General features: G+C 35.4%; 1 protein-coding gene and 1 pseudogene across 1 annotated transcript; one reads left to right on the top strand and one right to left on the bottom strand.

The window, feature by feature from the left end:
- The first annotated feature begins 7488 nt into the window (after positions 1-7488).
- Positions 7489-8187, top strand: LOC133317573 (RING-H2 finger protein ATL40-like). Its single transcript, XM_061519433.1, has one exon. It carries the CDS (start codon positions 7489-7491, stop codon positions 8185-8187), a length of 699 nt encoding a protein of 232 aa, XP_061375417.1.
- Positions 8188-9546: 1359 nt separating this feature from the next.
- LOC133317577 (PLASMODESMATA CALLOSE-BINDING PROTEIN 5-like) lies at positions 9547-10665 on the bottom strand (annotated as a pseudogene).
- Positions 10666-13028: the final 2363 nt, after the last annotated feature.

The following is a 13028-nucleotide window of genomic DNA, read 5'->3' as shown; positions in this document are numbered from 1 at the left end:
TTCTAGGTTGCCTATTTGAACAAGCTTTAGTCTCTCCTTTTTCCCTCTATAGCCGCGGCACTACCAAAGGAAAGAACAAAGAGTTTAGTTCATTTTGTGAAGTCCATGAATGCTTCGAAATGGTGAGTGTGTTAGTGAGAAATACCTAATTGTTCCAAGATCAAATACAAGCCTGGATCTTAGTCCTTCTTCCTAATAATTCCACCAAAGAACCCTTCATCTCTAAGCAAGAAAATCCCTCTTCTCCTCTCTTTAAGCTTGCGGCCTTGTATGTTCAAGGAGGAAGGAAGTTCATTCAGGAAGATTCAAAGTAGCCAAAGGTCAAGAAGTGTTTCCTTAAGTCGTTGATCATCATCAAAGGTAAGCCTGTGAACCTTCTTGGTTAGGAATGACATGTAAAAGCATGAAAGTGATATCCTAAGTATATGATCCCTAGAAGGCCGAACCATGTATGATAATTATAAGCATGAAGAGATGTTTAAATGATATGAAAGATGATGAAATGATGATGTTAGATTAGCATGTTTAGTAGCCTAGGTTCTAAATCAATTTTGCATGATCATAACCTTAGTTGGCCGAATATATAAGATGATGTTTTGAATGATGCTCTAGGATTCAAATATGATAAATTATCAATAATGTTAGAAGCATGTTTTAGAAGTAATCCCTTAGGTATTTTAGGGCAATAAGGCCGAATGGTATGTAGCTAAAAGAGGTTTTATTTGATTAATGTTGAAAGGATCTAACCATGTTAAGTTAATAATATAATTGAAAGCATGTTTTAAAAATTATATTCCTAGATGTTTATCTATGGTGGCCGAACCTATACATGCCTAGAATGAAATCTTTAATAATTCTATTAAGTGTTATGATGACCTAGTAATGTCCTAAAACCTACACAAGTGGGTAAGTAAGCAAAACAACTCCTCTAGGTAATTAAACCTGCAAAGCCGAGACCTATACATGGATAAAACACAAATGTTGAATGTTATATAAGTTACTAAAAGATGATATGATGATGTTAGGGAGTCAAGGGAGCAAACAGGCAAGTAAAGAGATCAAAAGTTGAAAGTATACAAGTAAAGAACGACAAGTACTGTAAGTGTTTACAGTTGTTGAAGTAATCTCTCTATGTATGCCACCATTATGAAACTATGATAAGTTATGGTCTGACTGCAATATGTTTATAGTGTTTTACATTATGTGATTATGATATTTTTGAAACTTAAAACCATGCTATTAAATGTTGGCCTGTGCACTGATACTCCAGTTGCAACCTGATGAGGACTCTGGGTATCTCCGTAAGTCCGTAAAAGCCGGCAGGAATATGATGATGATGATGATGGCATGATATTTTTATATGATGATGTTAAATGTTCCATTTTGTATTGTTATTATAAACTGTTGCAGGAGTAAGCGTCATAGTTGGAGAATGCTCCAGCTGTGAACCTTACTGAGATTTTCCCCAAAATCTCACCCCCCTTGACCACCCATTTCAGGAAAAGATGAAAGAAAGTAATAAGAAAGTTATGTGGGAAAGAAAGGGTAAGAGACTGGTACGTAAAGAAGAAGAAACTCCACCTACCTGGGAAGAAAAACTAAAGGATCTAACAGATAGAGGCCTATGGACTGAGGCTATGAAATTATTAATAGAAGATTTTCCACATTATGATTTCGATGAAGCACTAAGTACACAATGGCTAGAGGAACCACAACCACATTATGACTGGGCTTATGATGCGGCATAAATTATGTTTTTATTTATGTTTAGTTAATCTTTTTGGGATTACATTAAATAATGTTTAGTGTTATTTATTTTGTATTGACGTTTTAACGCTTTTAATTTTATATGGAATAAGTATGGTTATGTGTTTCCATTCCGCTCTCTGATATTTGCATTCGTAAAGTTTAAATTTAGACTTCCGCGCGTTGAATGCATGATGAAGGTGCACCCTATATGTATATCCACATTTGGGGTGTTACAAGTTGGTTATATGCTGGTCATGATTATGTGCTTCGGTGTTGATATGCTTTATGTTATTAATATGATGTTGTTGTTGAGACTCTTTTGGGACTTTGTTGCCTTATTTGGTGAGCATGGGGGTTATCCATGCCACATTGATTGACTATGTTTTATTTAGCATTGAGTTGTATAATTGTTTCAGGATATTGTCTGGACTACGTGTTGTAGATCTGTGACTTAGATACTCACCTATTTATATAATGAGGTTATTCAGTGTAGCTAGCTGTCTATTTGCAATTACATACAGACACTATTTTGAAAAGAACTAAGTAATCAACTTGGTAATTGATAATGACGTCATAATTGAAAAGAAAAAGTTTATTCTGCAATTTTTATTAAGCGCAGCTTAATACGATGACATGATAACAAACTGGGTATACACGGTGTGTTACAAGCATCAGTGAGGAAGGAAAAGCTTGCTGACTTTCGCTCGTTGTTCAGCGAGTTGCTGCAGTGTTCCAGTTTTAAGTTTAAATGCCTTGTATTCTTATGGGAGCTGCTTGGCACATAATATTAAGCAATTGTAGATTAGTTTCGCAATTAGATGTTACGATCATGAATATAGATTATATATCACTAGAATTCGTTTATGCCAATTAATGAAGAAAGAGAATATTTTTGAGGAAAAATTTTATCCGCTTATTTTAATTAAGTATTGTGATCATAAATGTACTTAATATCATAATTGGTGATAACAAACCGGTTCTAGAATGGGGCATTATAGAGATAATCATCTCATTAAACAAGGGGTCCTTGGAGAGCTCCTCCACCCCTAAGTTGATTTCAGGTATAATCACGGTATAAAACAATGCATGCATCAGAATATGTATATTATGCAAGTTTGCAATAATGAATCCTACTGGCCAGAGAATACAACATGTATGCATTACACAAGGAAACTCGTCTTGCAATATACCAGTACAAGGAAACTCGCCTTGTACTACACATAAGAAAACCCGTCTCATGCCTCACACACAAGGAAACCTGACTTGTGTGGCACACAAACATACATACATATACATGCCTCATAATATCAAATCCATTTCACAACATACCATATATCAAAGAACTATCCTCCCTCGGAGTTTAGTGGAACAAATGGGTCATTAATCCCAAGGACCAAAAGCTTACCTCTAGTAGCTTCCAACCCAAAGCTTGCTTCAAGCCCAAGTAAAGTCCACAACAGATATATTAGAGTGTCAACTCTACTCGCAACACTTATTTCAAAGGTGAAGAGTATCACAATTAATCAAATATATACATATAACCACACAAGTAAGTCTCATTATCAAACCAATGTTTGATACTTACCTCAAGTTTAAGCAATCAAGAACCAATGTCATGCTCCTTTGCTTGATTGGATCCTTATTTCTACAAGCTCACTTGGTTCCACACTACAAACCAATGAACATATATCCATTAATATCCATATTTGTAAAACTTAAGGTTTCCACTTAACCATAAGCAATATATACTTGGGAAGACTTAGATTCATATTTCAAGTGTCCTATATTATCCCTTAAAGGTCCTACACCATTTATAAGGGTTCTATTTTGGGAAAATATCATTTCTTCTCAAAAAAAAGTGACATCCGGATATCTCAAAAGTCATTCCGGATATTCCATGAGGCAATATCCTGATATTTTGCGTTAGTTGACAGAAACTGCAACAAACACGAATTGGAGTCCATTTAACACAAAAATCACACTCTCCCAACACTCTAGCATACATTTTTACTCATGGTTATATACTTTAACTCACAAACTATACAAAACCCCAAATTACATATCCTAGGTCATGGTACTTCCTCAAAACACAAGAGGGGAGTTGTGATATTTACATTAGGAGCTCCAATCCACCAAATGGAAGACAACCAAGATCTCAACCAAGACATATTCCTTCCCCAAACTCCAAGTCCGAAAATGGCAGCTCTCAATATGGGTTTCTCTTTCTCTCACAAACAGTTCGCTAATGGGAAAGATGAATTGGTGTGATGAAGGTGAAACTTATCAAGTGTTTCCTTTCTTTTCTTAGGCAATTGATGGAGCACAATGATGGGGGGAAACAAAAGCTCACCTTCGATTGGAGAGGAAGCATCCGCGAGAGAAGAAGAGAAATGGAAGAGAGAGTGTGTCTTTGACCCTTTTAAGTGGGTTGTATATCTCATTGGTTATAAACTTATCTATCCCGTTCATTTTACTCTCTTTCAAACTTGACATTTCAGTTTATAATATTTTTGTGGGAATACTCACTAATTTATCTTTATATTTAGGTTAATTTTGTTTGCCCGCATTTTTACCCTATAATTGACAATATTCACGCTTTTCTCCAAAAAAAGGTGATTTATTTACGTAAATTAAAATTTCTATCTAATTATCCTCTTTTAATTATTAATTAGATTCCAAAAATCATAATTTAGTGGTTTGGGTTATTATAATAAACATGGACATCATTGATTTATTCGTGCATATTTCGGCCATAACCTCAAACAACCCCATTGGTAATTTCAATTACTTTTCATTATCAATATCAATTACTCAACACATTATACATTTACATGCCATTACACAAGTCATAATTTAATTATTCTAATTATTTAAGAAAGCCCACATTTAAGGACTTATCAATAACCTAATACCAAACCATGGTGTTTACACAATTATTATCATTTGACATCACCTAGGATTAGCTTTCAACCTCAAGTAGAATTTAATACACTTCCTAGGTCATTTTTCTTTGAAATGGACAAATTAGTTCCATCCAATTGTCATGATTTTTCAATAGCTATTGTTCATTCCAAGATATGTTACTTTCATTATGAAACTACAACCATTGTTCAATTCAAGTAAAACTTCATTTCTAACCTAATTTTCTCTCTTTTTTTTCCGAAATGGCCATTTCCCACATCATTAACATTTTTCATGCTCTCCAACAATTAATCTCTCATTCTAGTCACATACACATATATAGAGAATCATTAATGTCATGAAAAACAATGATTAAACATACTTCCACCTCATTTTCCTTGGTATGACCGAAATGCTCAAAAAGAAAGTTCATAGGGTTTACCAAACTTTCATGCTTTTAACCACTAGTTTATTGTTCATTCAACACTTTATCGCTTACTCATCATATCCAACAATAAATCCTAATCACAATCCAACATCATCAACACTCAACATTTCCCATTTCTTTACACACATTTTTGGTCAAACATACAAGTGACTAAAACATTGATTTAAACCACTTTTTACCAATTAAATCACCTCACCAACAAACTTTACAACACACAAATCATGTTCTAAAATCATCAAGCCAACAACATTTTCCATGAATGCATGAAATTTTGATCTCCATCAAAATTAAGCAAAAAGAGTGTTTCTTACCACAAATTAACTCACAATAGTCCTAGGAGTGCTTTCCAACCATCAAAGTAAACAATGCAAGTCTCCTAGCCTTTGTATGACCTCAAAATCGCCAACTTCCAAGAGAGAGATCTCTCACACAATGGTTCTCACAAGGATTTCTTTAGTGGGAAATGCTCACAAGGATGAAGAGAACAAGTTTCATGACCAAAGTTACGACTAAAAGTGAGTAGAAATCAAAGTGGAAATCTCAAGATCACCAAAAATGGCTCCTCGGTTTTGGCCGGCTGAGTACCCGAAGTTTTTGAGCCTAATGATGTGTCTTGATTTCACTTAAGTGGGTTTTTGACTTAAATCAAGGTTTCACACATAGAAAATTACTATTTTATCCCCCACTTAAACCTCCACTAATTCATGTTTTGGATCATCAAATTAACATTTTAACATTCACCAATGTCCATTAATAAAGTCCATTTTTAGATTTTCAAGTAATTTTGCAATGTTGCATTTTTACCGCGATATATTTACTAGTTATGTGTTTCCAAAAAATGCCTAGAAATCACCAAATTATGTTTTTAATTCAATTTCATCATTTTTATCACAAAGACAACTATAATCACCAAAAAGTGCCTAAAAAAACAACTTGATTTGAATTGCGATTCTATCAATATAACCAAAGAGAAAAATATTTCTGCAGTTACTGCAGATAAGTTATCTGCATTTATTTTCAAAATGATGTTGTTTTGGTATTGAAAAATTAAAAAATTAAAATTATAAAAACTATAATAACCCTAAAATAAATTAAAATTACAAAAATACTATGATTTTCATCCCAAAACGACTTCATATTGGGTTTATTACAGATAACTTATCTGCATTAACTGTAGAAAAAAACGAATCCTATAACCAAATTAAATGCCCTCGTGATTCATTTACCAAAAAAAAAAAAAAAAAAATGCCCTCGTGATTCTGCATACGGTAATCACATAAAATATTTTCTTTAATTACTCTTCTCAAAATTTGAAGGTATCCCACAATTATATCTCAAAATTTTCTTAATATTTTGGTAATTTCGGTTAACTTGAGAATTGAGATTACCCTCTTGAAATGAAAACCTTCTTACAGTACGTAATTCCAACAAAAAAAGTCTGTCAAAAATTTAAAAAAATATCCCCCAGACCCCCACTCTTCCATTTGTTTCACTTGATATGAAATTCTTATTGCTCCCGTTAACACGATAAATACAGTAATATTTTTTATTGATATTCTTATTGCTCCAATTTGATTTTTAGTAAATATTACAACTACTGTGCTACATATTCAATAATATAAACTTTTTATTATAGAGTGTAAATTTATCCTCGCATGTATTATTTAAAATGTCCATATCATATGATACGATCCTAATCATACAATAATAAATTAATGATTACAAAGGATAAGAGAAAAAAATATTATAATAATTAAAATCCTCTCGTGATCATATTAAATAGCACATATTCCTGCACAATCCTCGTCTATCAAACTTAAATGCACCTCTTAATAAATTAAGCATACATTAAAAAGTAAAAAAAAAATATATATATATATTTACTCTAAAGATTACACAAATCATTTAAAACTTTTTTCTTTGAATAATTGATAAGAAATATTAAATGTTATTTATAACCAATACCGCGTTCATATCAAAATAATGATTTTATTATGATACTGCGCGTGATATAGGATACGCACCTAGGAATTTCTGAAGCAATTAGTCATGTATGTACCCACAAACAAAGGTAGAAAACAAAAACATAGCTTGTTCTTTGGCTTCAATTCAAACACATAAGAAACCAAACCAACCAGGTCCTATAAAGTCCCCGCCACATAGTCTTGGAAAAGGTTGTCCTATAAAGTTTTTGTCCTAGAAAGAGTCGCATTCATCATGTTACGATTTAAGGTTTTGTGTTTTAAATGTTTTTCACACGGTTTGAAAACCCGTCAAATTTATTAGGGTTTAGGATTTAGAGTATAAGGTTTGTTCTTTATAATAAACCAAACCAATCTCCACAAGAAACAAATAACCCTCTTTTTCCTTTCACTCGCAAAAACAAAGCCATGGATGTGTTCCTTAGCAATGAGGAAGAGAGTGAGATGAACAGAAGAATATTCCTCATATCCCTTGTTTGCTTATGCGTGGCATTGGTTATCGTCTTCACATTTAGCATCTACATCTTGTTTTGTGTCCTAGCACGCCAATCTCGCTCTAGAGGTTTCATTAACCTACTCAGCCTCACCATGGCTCATAATGTTGATCATCATCATCATCACGCGGAACCAACCAACACAGGTCTTGACCCTGCCCTCATCATGGCACTGCCCACGTTCATAGTCTTGAAGAATATGGAAGCTTATGGTGGCTCTATGATGGAGTGTGCTGTGTGCCTGAGTGCTCTGGAACATGATGAAATAGCCAAGTTGATTCCCAGCTGCAATCACATTTTCCATGTGGGTTGCATTGATTCTTGGTTGGCTTTAAGCTCTACGTGCCCCTTATGTCGAGTCAGGGTCCAACCCTGGCTCAAACCGCAGCTCCATGAGGGTCCTATTGCCCTGGCTCTTGATGGTGCATCCTTGGTTATGCCAGTGTTGGAACCTACAGAAGGGACATCAGATGGTGTTGGTGGCGAGTCACCCAAAATTAGTGGTTTGAATTCTCCATTGAGCTCGTTCCGAAGGATTCTTGGTAGGGAAAGATCGCCAAGAATCCAAGCATATAGCCCTGCTGATGTTGATCAAGATTTGGAGAGACAGTGAATTTGTAGGTGGGGTTAACTTGTTTTGCCATCAGTATTTTTCTCATTGATGTACGTATAAAGAGCTAAAGGTTTTTCTATGATTTTGAATCTTTTTAGTGCATGTTAGTCAACCCTGAGAGATATGGGGTTGAATCATAACTTTGTTGATTGCCCATATTATTGAAAACTTTGCTCTAAATTAGCATAGTAATTTAGTGGTAGAGATATAATATGAGCAGACTAAGGTAACAACATATGTAAACTTTGGCTAACATTAACTGAGCAAATTCTCTTTTGTTTGAAATGGTTTCTTTCGTGTTTTTGTCCTTCAACCTACATTAACATGTTTTAGAGTTTAGACTAATATTTGTATGGCAGAAAACTCGAGCTCCATCTTAGTTTTAATATTTTAAGTTTGGATTAATTTTAAGCATGCATTCATGTCATTGGTTTGGTTCTATTGTAAGAATTCAATGCATCATTACCCAAATATATATATATATATATATATATATATATATATATATATATATATATATATATATCAATGCAGTGGCAATGTTTGGGCAAACATATAGGTGAAAATTTCAATCAGGACTATATTTTGATGTTCTATGATTAGATTTTGCATTTTACTGCATTCTTTTTTGTGCTTATTCGTTCCACTTGGAGCATTTGTTTTCTCACCCTGAAGTAAGCCATGTTGCTAACATGCATAACACGAAATGTTGATATCTGGAAACATAGAAATGCCAGTAACAATTAGCAAAAAACAATGCTTCCATTATCTTTTTTTTTACCATATCCATTTTTTTTTTACCATTCCGAGAAATTCATAGTCGTTGTAATGTTTTGACAGCTAAAGTATACAAACAGAATGGAGGAATTATAATATGTTAATTATAATATACTCGCAAAACATCTAAAACAACTGGGAAATTTTTCTCGACTGAAATATCATCAATAGCTGATCAAACGATGGTACATTAAGGAACATAGCCAAAAGAGTGAGCATGTGAAATTTCAGAATCATGAAGAGAGTTAGAACCATGAGTACTTCAAATTCCTTGTAAATTACTTATGTAAAGCAGAACCAAGAAAATTTTTAAGCACTGGATGCAGCTCACAGTCACTAAACCATATATCTGAACCAAGTATCAATAACTCGTGTGACACACTGACATTGATTTAGTGATAGTGCTTACTCATAATGAAACTGTATAAGAGTGAGCTTTCTTTCGTTCAAGAAGCAATTAAGCAGAACACACAACATAAGCTTTCATTTAGATAACTCCAAGAGAATCTTAAAATTCAAATGAGGTACAAATCTCCTTCAAAATTATCTACTTCAACTTTTTTTTTTTTTTTTTTTTGATAACATACTTCAACTTTGAATATGCTAGCAAAACTACAAAGTTGAAAACAGATGACCGACAGCAGCAAATTATACTCATCAATTGCAGATCTACGTTGGTAGCAACACACAGTTTGATGTGGATATTCCTAAAATGTCTAACCTGTACCAAGTTTAACAAGGAAAGCTCCTTCCTTTAGCCATTCCTTCATCAAATCAAGGGGTATTTTTACTTCCAATTATCCATAAATTGAAACCATGAGCAGCAGCAAATGACTGATACACAGAGGCCAAAACCACCACCTCCAAGAAACTTTACTGCATCCGCTCATATTTTCACTGGGTCTCAATCCAACAGATGATGATGATGATGATGTTGATCCAGTAAAGCTTCCATTGCTCACTGCCAAACTGCATCACCAAAAATAGGGCTCAAGTCAAACTTTCATAGTCAACAATTTCCAACCACATTTCTCTAAAACACTATGAACCAAACCTTGCCAACAAATAATAATTATAATAATACTGAAGTTCAAACAAATTAGAATTTCAGCTCAATTTACCCGGATGGAAACTTGCAACTATCATGACCTGCAAATCAAAATCAAGTAAAGAATGAAACTATTGCACAATGACTCAGGGTTTTAAAATTTACCACCCATAAACCCTCCAAAACAGAATTTTTATTCATCCACAACGGTTGAAAAAAAAACACAATAAAACCAATTGAATAATTGAGAGAGAGAGGGGTTCACTGACTAGGGTTCAAGGAAGTAATGGCAGCGTTGTTGTTGAAGTTGCAACTATCATCGGTCAAGCCATGTTTAAGGAAATAGTCATTGAAAGCATACGACGCCGTATTCTGCACACTGTTGGCGTCGTAGCAGGGTCCTCCATTCTGGATTGGCCGACAATCGGCGCCACCGGCCCCACAGGCCCAGTCCAGCGCCGACTGCAGCGCCGCGTCCTCCGCGTTGTTCTTCGCCACGCACCAAAGCTCCTGCTGAGGAACGCCGCCGCTCGAACCGCCGCAAAAAGGCGAAATGCTCAGAAGAAGAAGTAGGGAAAGGCAGAGCCAAAAAAAGAAACTTTCTCTTCTGGGCATTCTCAGATTGTGGTCGGTGATCGAAGAAGAAGAACAAAGACAAATGGGTCGGGTCGGGTTTGGTTTGATTGTGGTTATGGGTGGAACTAACTTAATGTTGAAGAAGAAGAAGAAGATGCTTGTGTTATTGGGATGGTGGAAATGTGACCGTTACTACCGTGTTTCATGAGCTAAATCGAAGAGGCATAGAATGAGTGAGTGAGAGAGTGACTGTGTGAATAAAAATTGAAAGATAGTGTGTTTTGTAATTGTAACAGTGACGGGTACATCTGGGAGTTTGTCTTCTTGTCTCCTCTTTTCTGCTGTTTTTTTTTTAAAAAAAAATATTATTGGTTGATCGATTCTGTCAATTCAGATAATAATACAATGGGGACAAAAGTCCTACTGTTAAGTTTTTAACGTAGTTACTTATTTAAGACTCGAATTCAAGTTAAGCTGAAATAATTTCATGCCACTTGAATTTGATCAATGTATTTGTTGATTTTCTTTCTATTATTAAATTTTAATCTTTACATTCGATAATTATGTATCATAAATATTGTGATGGAAAAAGACTTTTCATATTCATATTGTGTCTCCTTTCTCAGCAACTTGAAGAATGGTAGTGCTGTTTTCGCAGACCGGGGTAGAAACCAAGTGAGGGAGGCTAGTCTTCCTGTCAATTGCTGTATTTCCTTCTTATTTTTAGGAGCCTTCATATCTAACACAACTTTGCACTTATCCGGATTAGCTTCAATACCCCTGTGAGTCAACATAGAACCAAGGAATTTTCCTGCAAAAACTCCAAAAGCACACTTCGCTGGATTTAAATAGATGTTATGTCGTCTCAATTTTTCAAAGGTTAGCTCCAAATCTGCAATATGCACCATTGACTCCATTGATTTGACTATCCTATCGTCTATATATACTTCCACACTCTTGCCTAGCTGATTTGCGAACACTTGGTTCATCATTCTTTGGTCCGTAGCCCCCGAGTTCTTTAACCCAAAAGGCATCACATTATAACAGTAGTTTGCCTTCTCCGAGATGAATGCTATTTTTTCTTGATCTTCCGACGGTAATAGGATTTGGTTATACCCAGAGTAGGCATCCATGAAGGATAACATCTGGAATCCAGACGGGCTATCAACCAGCTGGTCTATATTAGGCATGGGGTATGCATCTTTGGGACACACCTTATTTAAGTCAGTATAGTCCGTGCATACTCTCTACTTCCTGTTTGGCTTTTTAACCATTACCACATTAGATAACCAGGTGGTGTACTGTATTTCTCGAATAAAATCGGCCTCTAATAGCTCCTTAACATGATCCTCCAGTACTTGTCGACGTTCCGGGCTGAGCTTCCTTTTCTTCTGAGCTACTGGCTTAGATCCCGGATACACTGCTAATTTGTGACAACAGAAGGCAGGGTTTACCCCGGGAATCTCTGTCGACTTCCAAGCAAAAACGTCTTTGTTTTTCCTCAAGCATGTGACGAGTTGGTTTTTAACATCCTCTGTCAGCTTTTTACCAATCTTTGTGGTTTGTCCTGGCTCTCCGATGGTTACTTCTTCCAACTCTCCATCAGGTTCTAGCCTTGGGATTTGGGTATCATCCCTCATGTCCAGTTCTACCATGTTAATTGGTGCTTGTTCCTTCTTCTGGCTTAGACCGACATGACTCTCATCGTTTTCTTTGATCTTGTTTGAAGATGTGGGACCACTCTCAATTCCTCTGACCGACTTGAAGTAGCAATCTCGAGATTCTTTCTGGTCCCTAGCAATGGTGATCACTGTACCATGTTTACTAATCATCTTAATTTTTTGATGCTTGTTAGAAACCAATATATCCCAATTATGAATAGTAGGTCTTCCCAATATCACATTATACTCTGAAGGGAAATCGGCTACAATGAACCGTACGCTTTCGGATTTGAAAGCTTCTTTCGATCCTAAGATAAGCCTAAGATCGATATACCCTTTAGGAAGGGTATTGCGGCCATTGAACGCAATCAAAGCAGTGTTGCAGGGCTTCAAATCTTCTTTATCTAGGTTCATCTTTAAAAATTCCAACCATAAAATTATGTTGGCACAACTGCATTGTCCACAAAGATCTTCTTGACTCTGCAATTGACTAGCGTCCCCATTATGACCAAACCGTCAACTTGTCCTGGCATTACATCTTCCAAATCCTCCTTAGTAAAGTATAGCAATGGCGAGTCTGGTTTGGCTTCTTCTTTGAATTTAGGTTGTTCCTGTATCGAAAGTACCTCTCTTAAGTACTTCCTTATGGCATTCATGGTATCACCTCCTCCACCAAACGCACCACTAATCACATTACATTCAAACTCTAGTTCCACGAATTCATCCTCTTCTCTAGCCGATTTTTTACCTCGGCTCTCCTCCTTCAGTCTCTTCTCTTT

This window comes from Gastrolobium bilobum, unplaced genomic scaffold (genome assembly GCF_033153095.1).
Source record: "Gastrolobium bilobum isolate Gb01-03AN ecotype WA unplaced genomic scaffold, APGP_CSIRO_Gbil_v1 utg63278, whole genome shotgun sequence".
NCBI classification, from domain to species: Eukaryota; Viridiplantae; Streptophyta; class Magnoliopsida; order Fabales; family Fabaceae; genus Gastrolobium; species Gastrolobium bilobum.
Note: the sequence above shows the minus strand (reverse complement) of the source record. Positions and strands in the feature narration are given on the sequence as shown.

Coding starts and splice junctions, on each gene's coding strand:
- LOC133317573 (XM_061519433.1), top strand. CDS start 7,489: ATGGATGTGTTCCTTAGCAATGAGGAAGAGAGTGAGATGAACAGAAGA.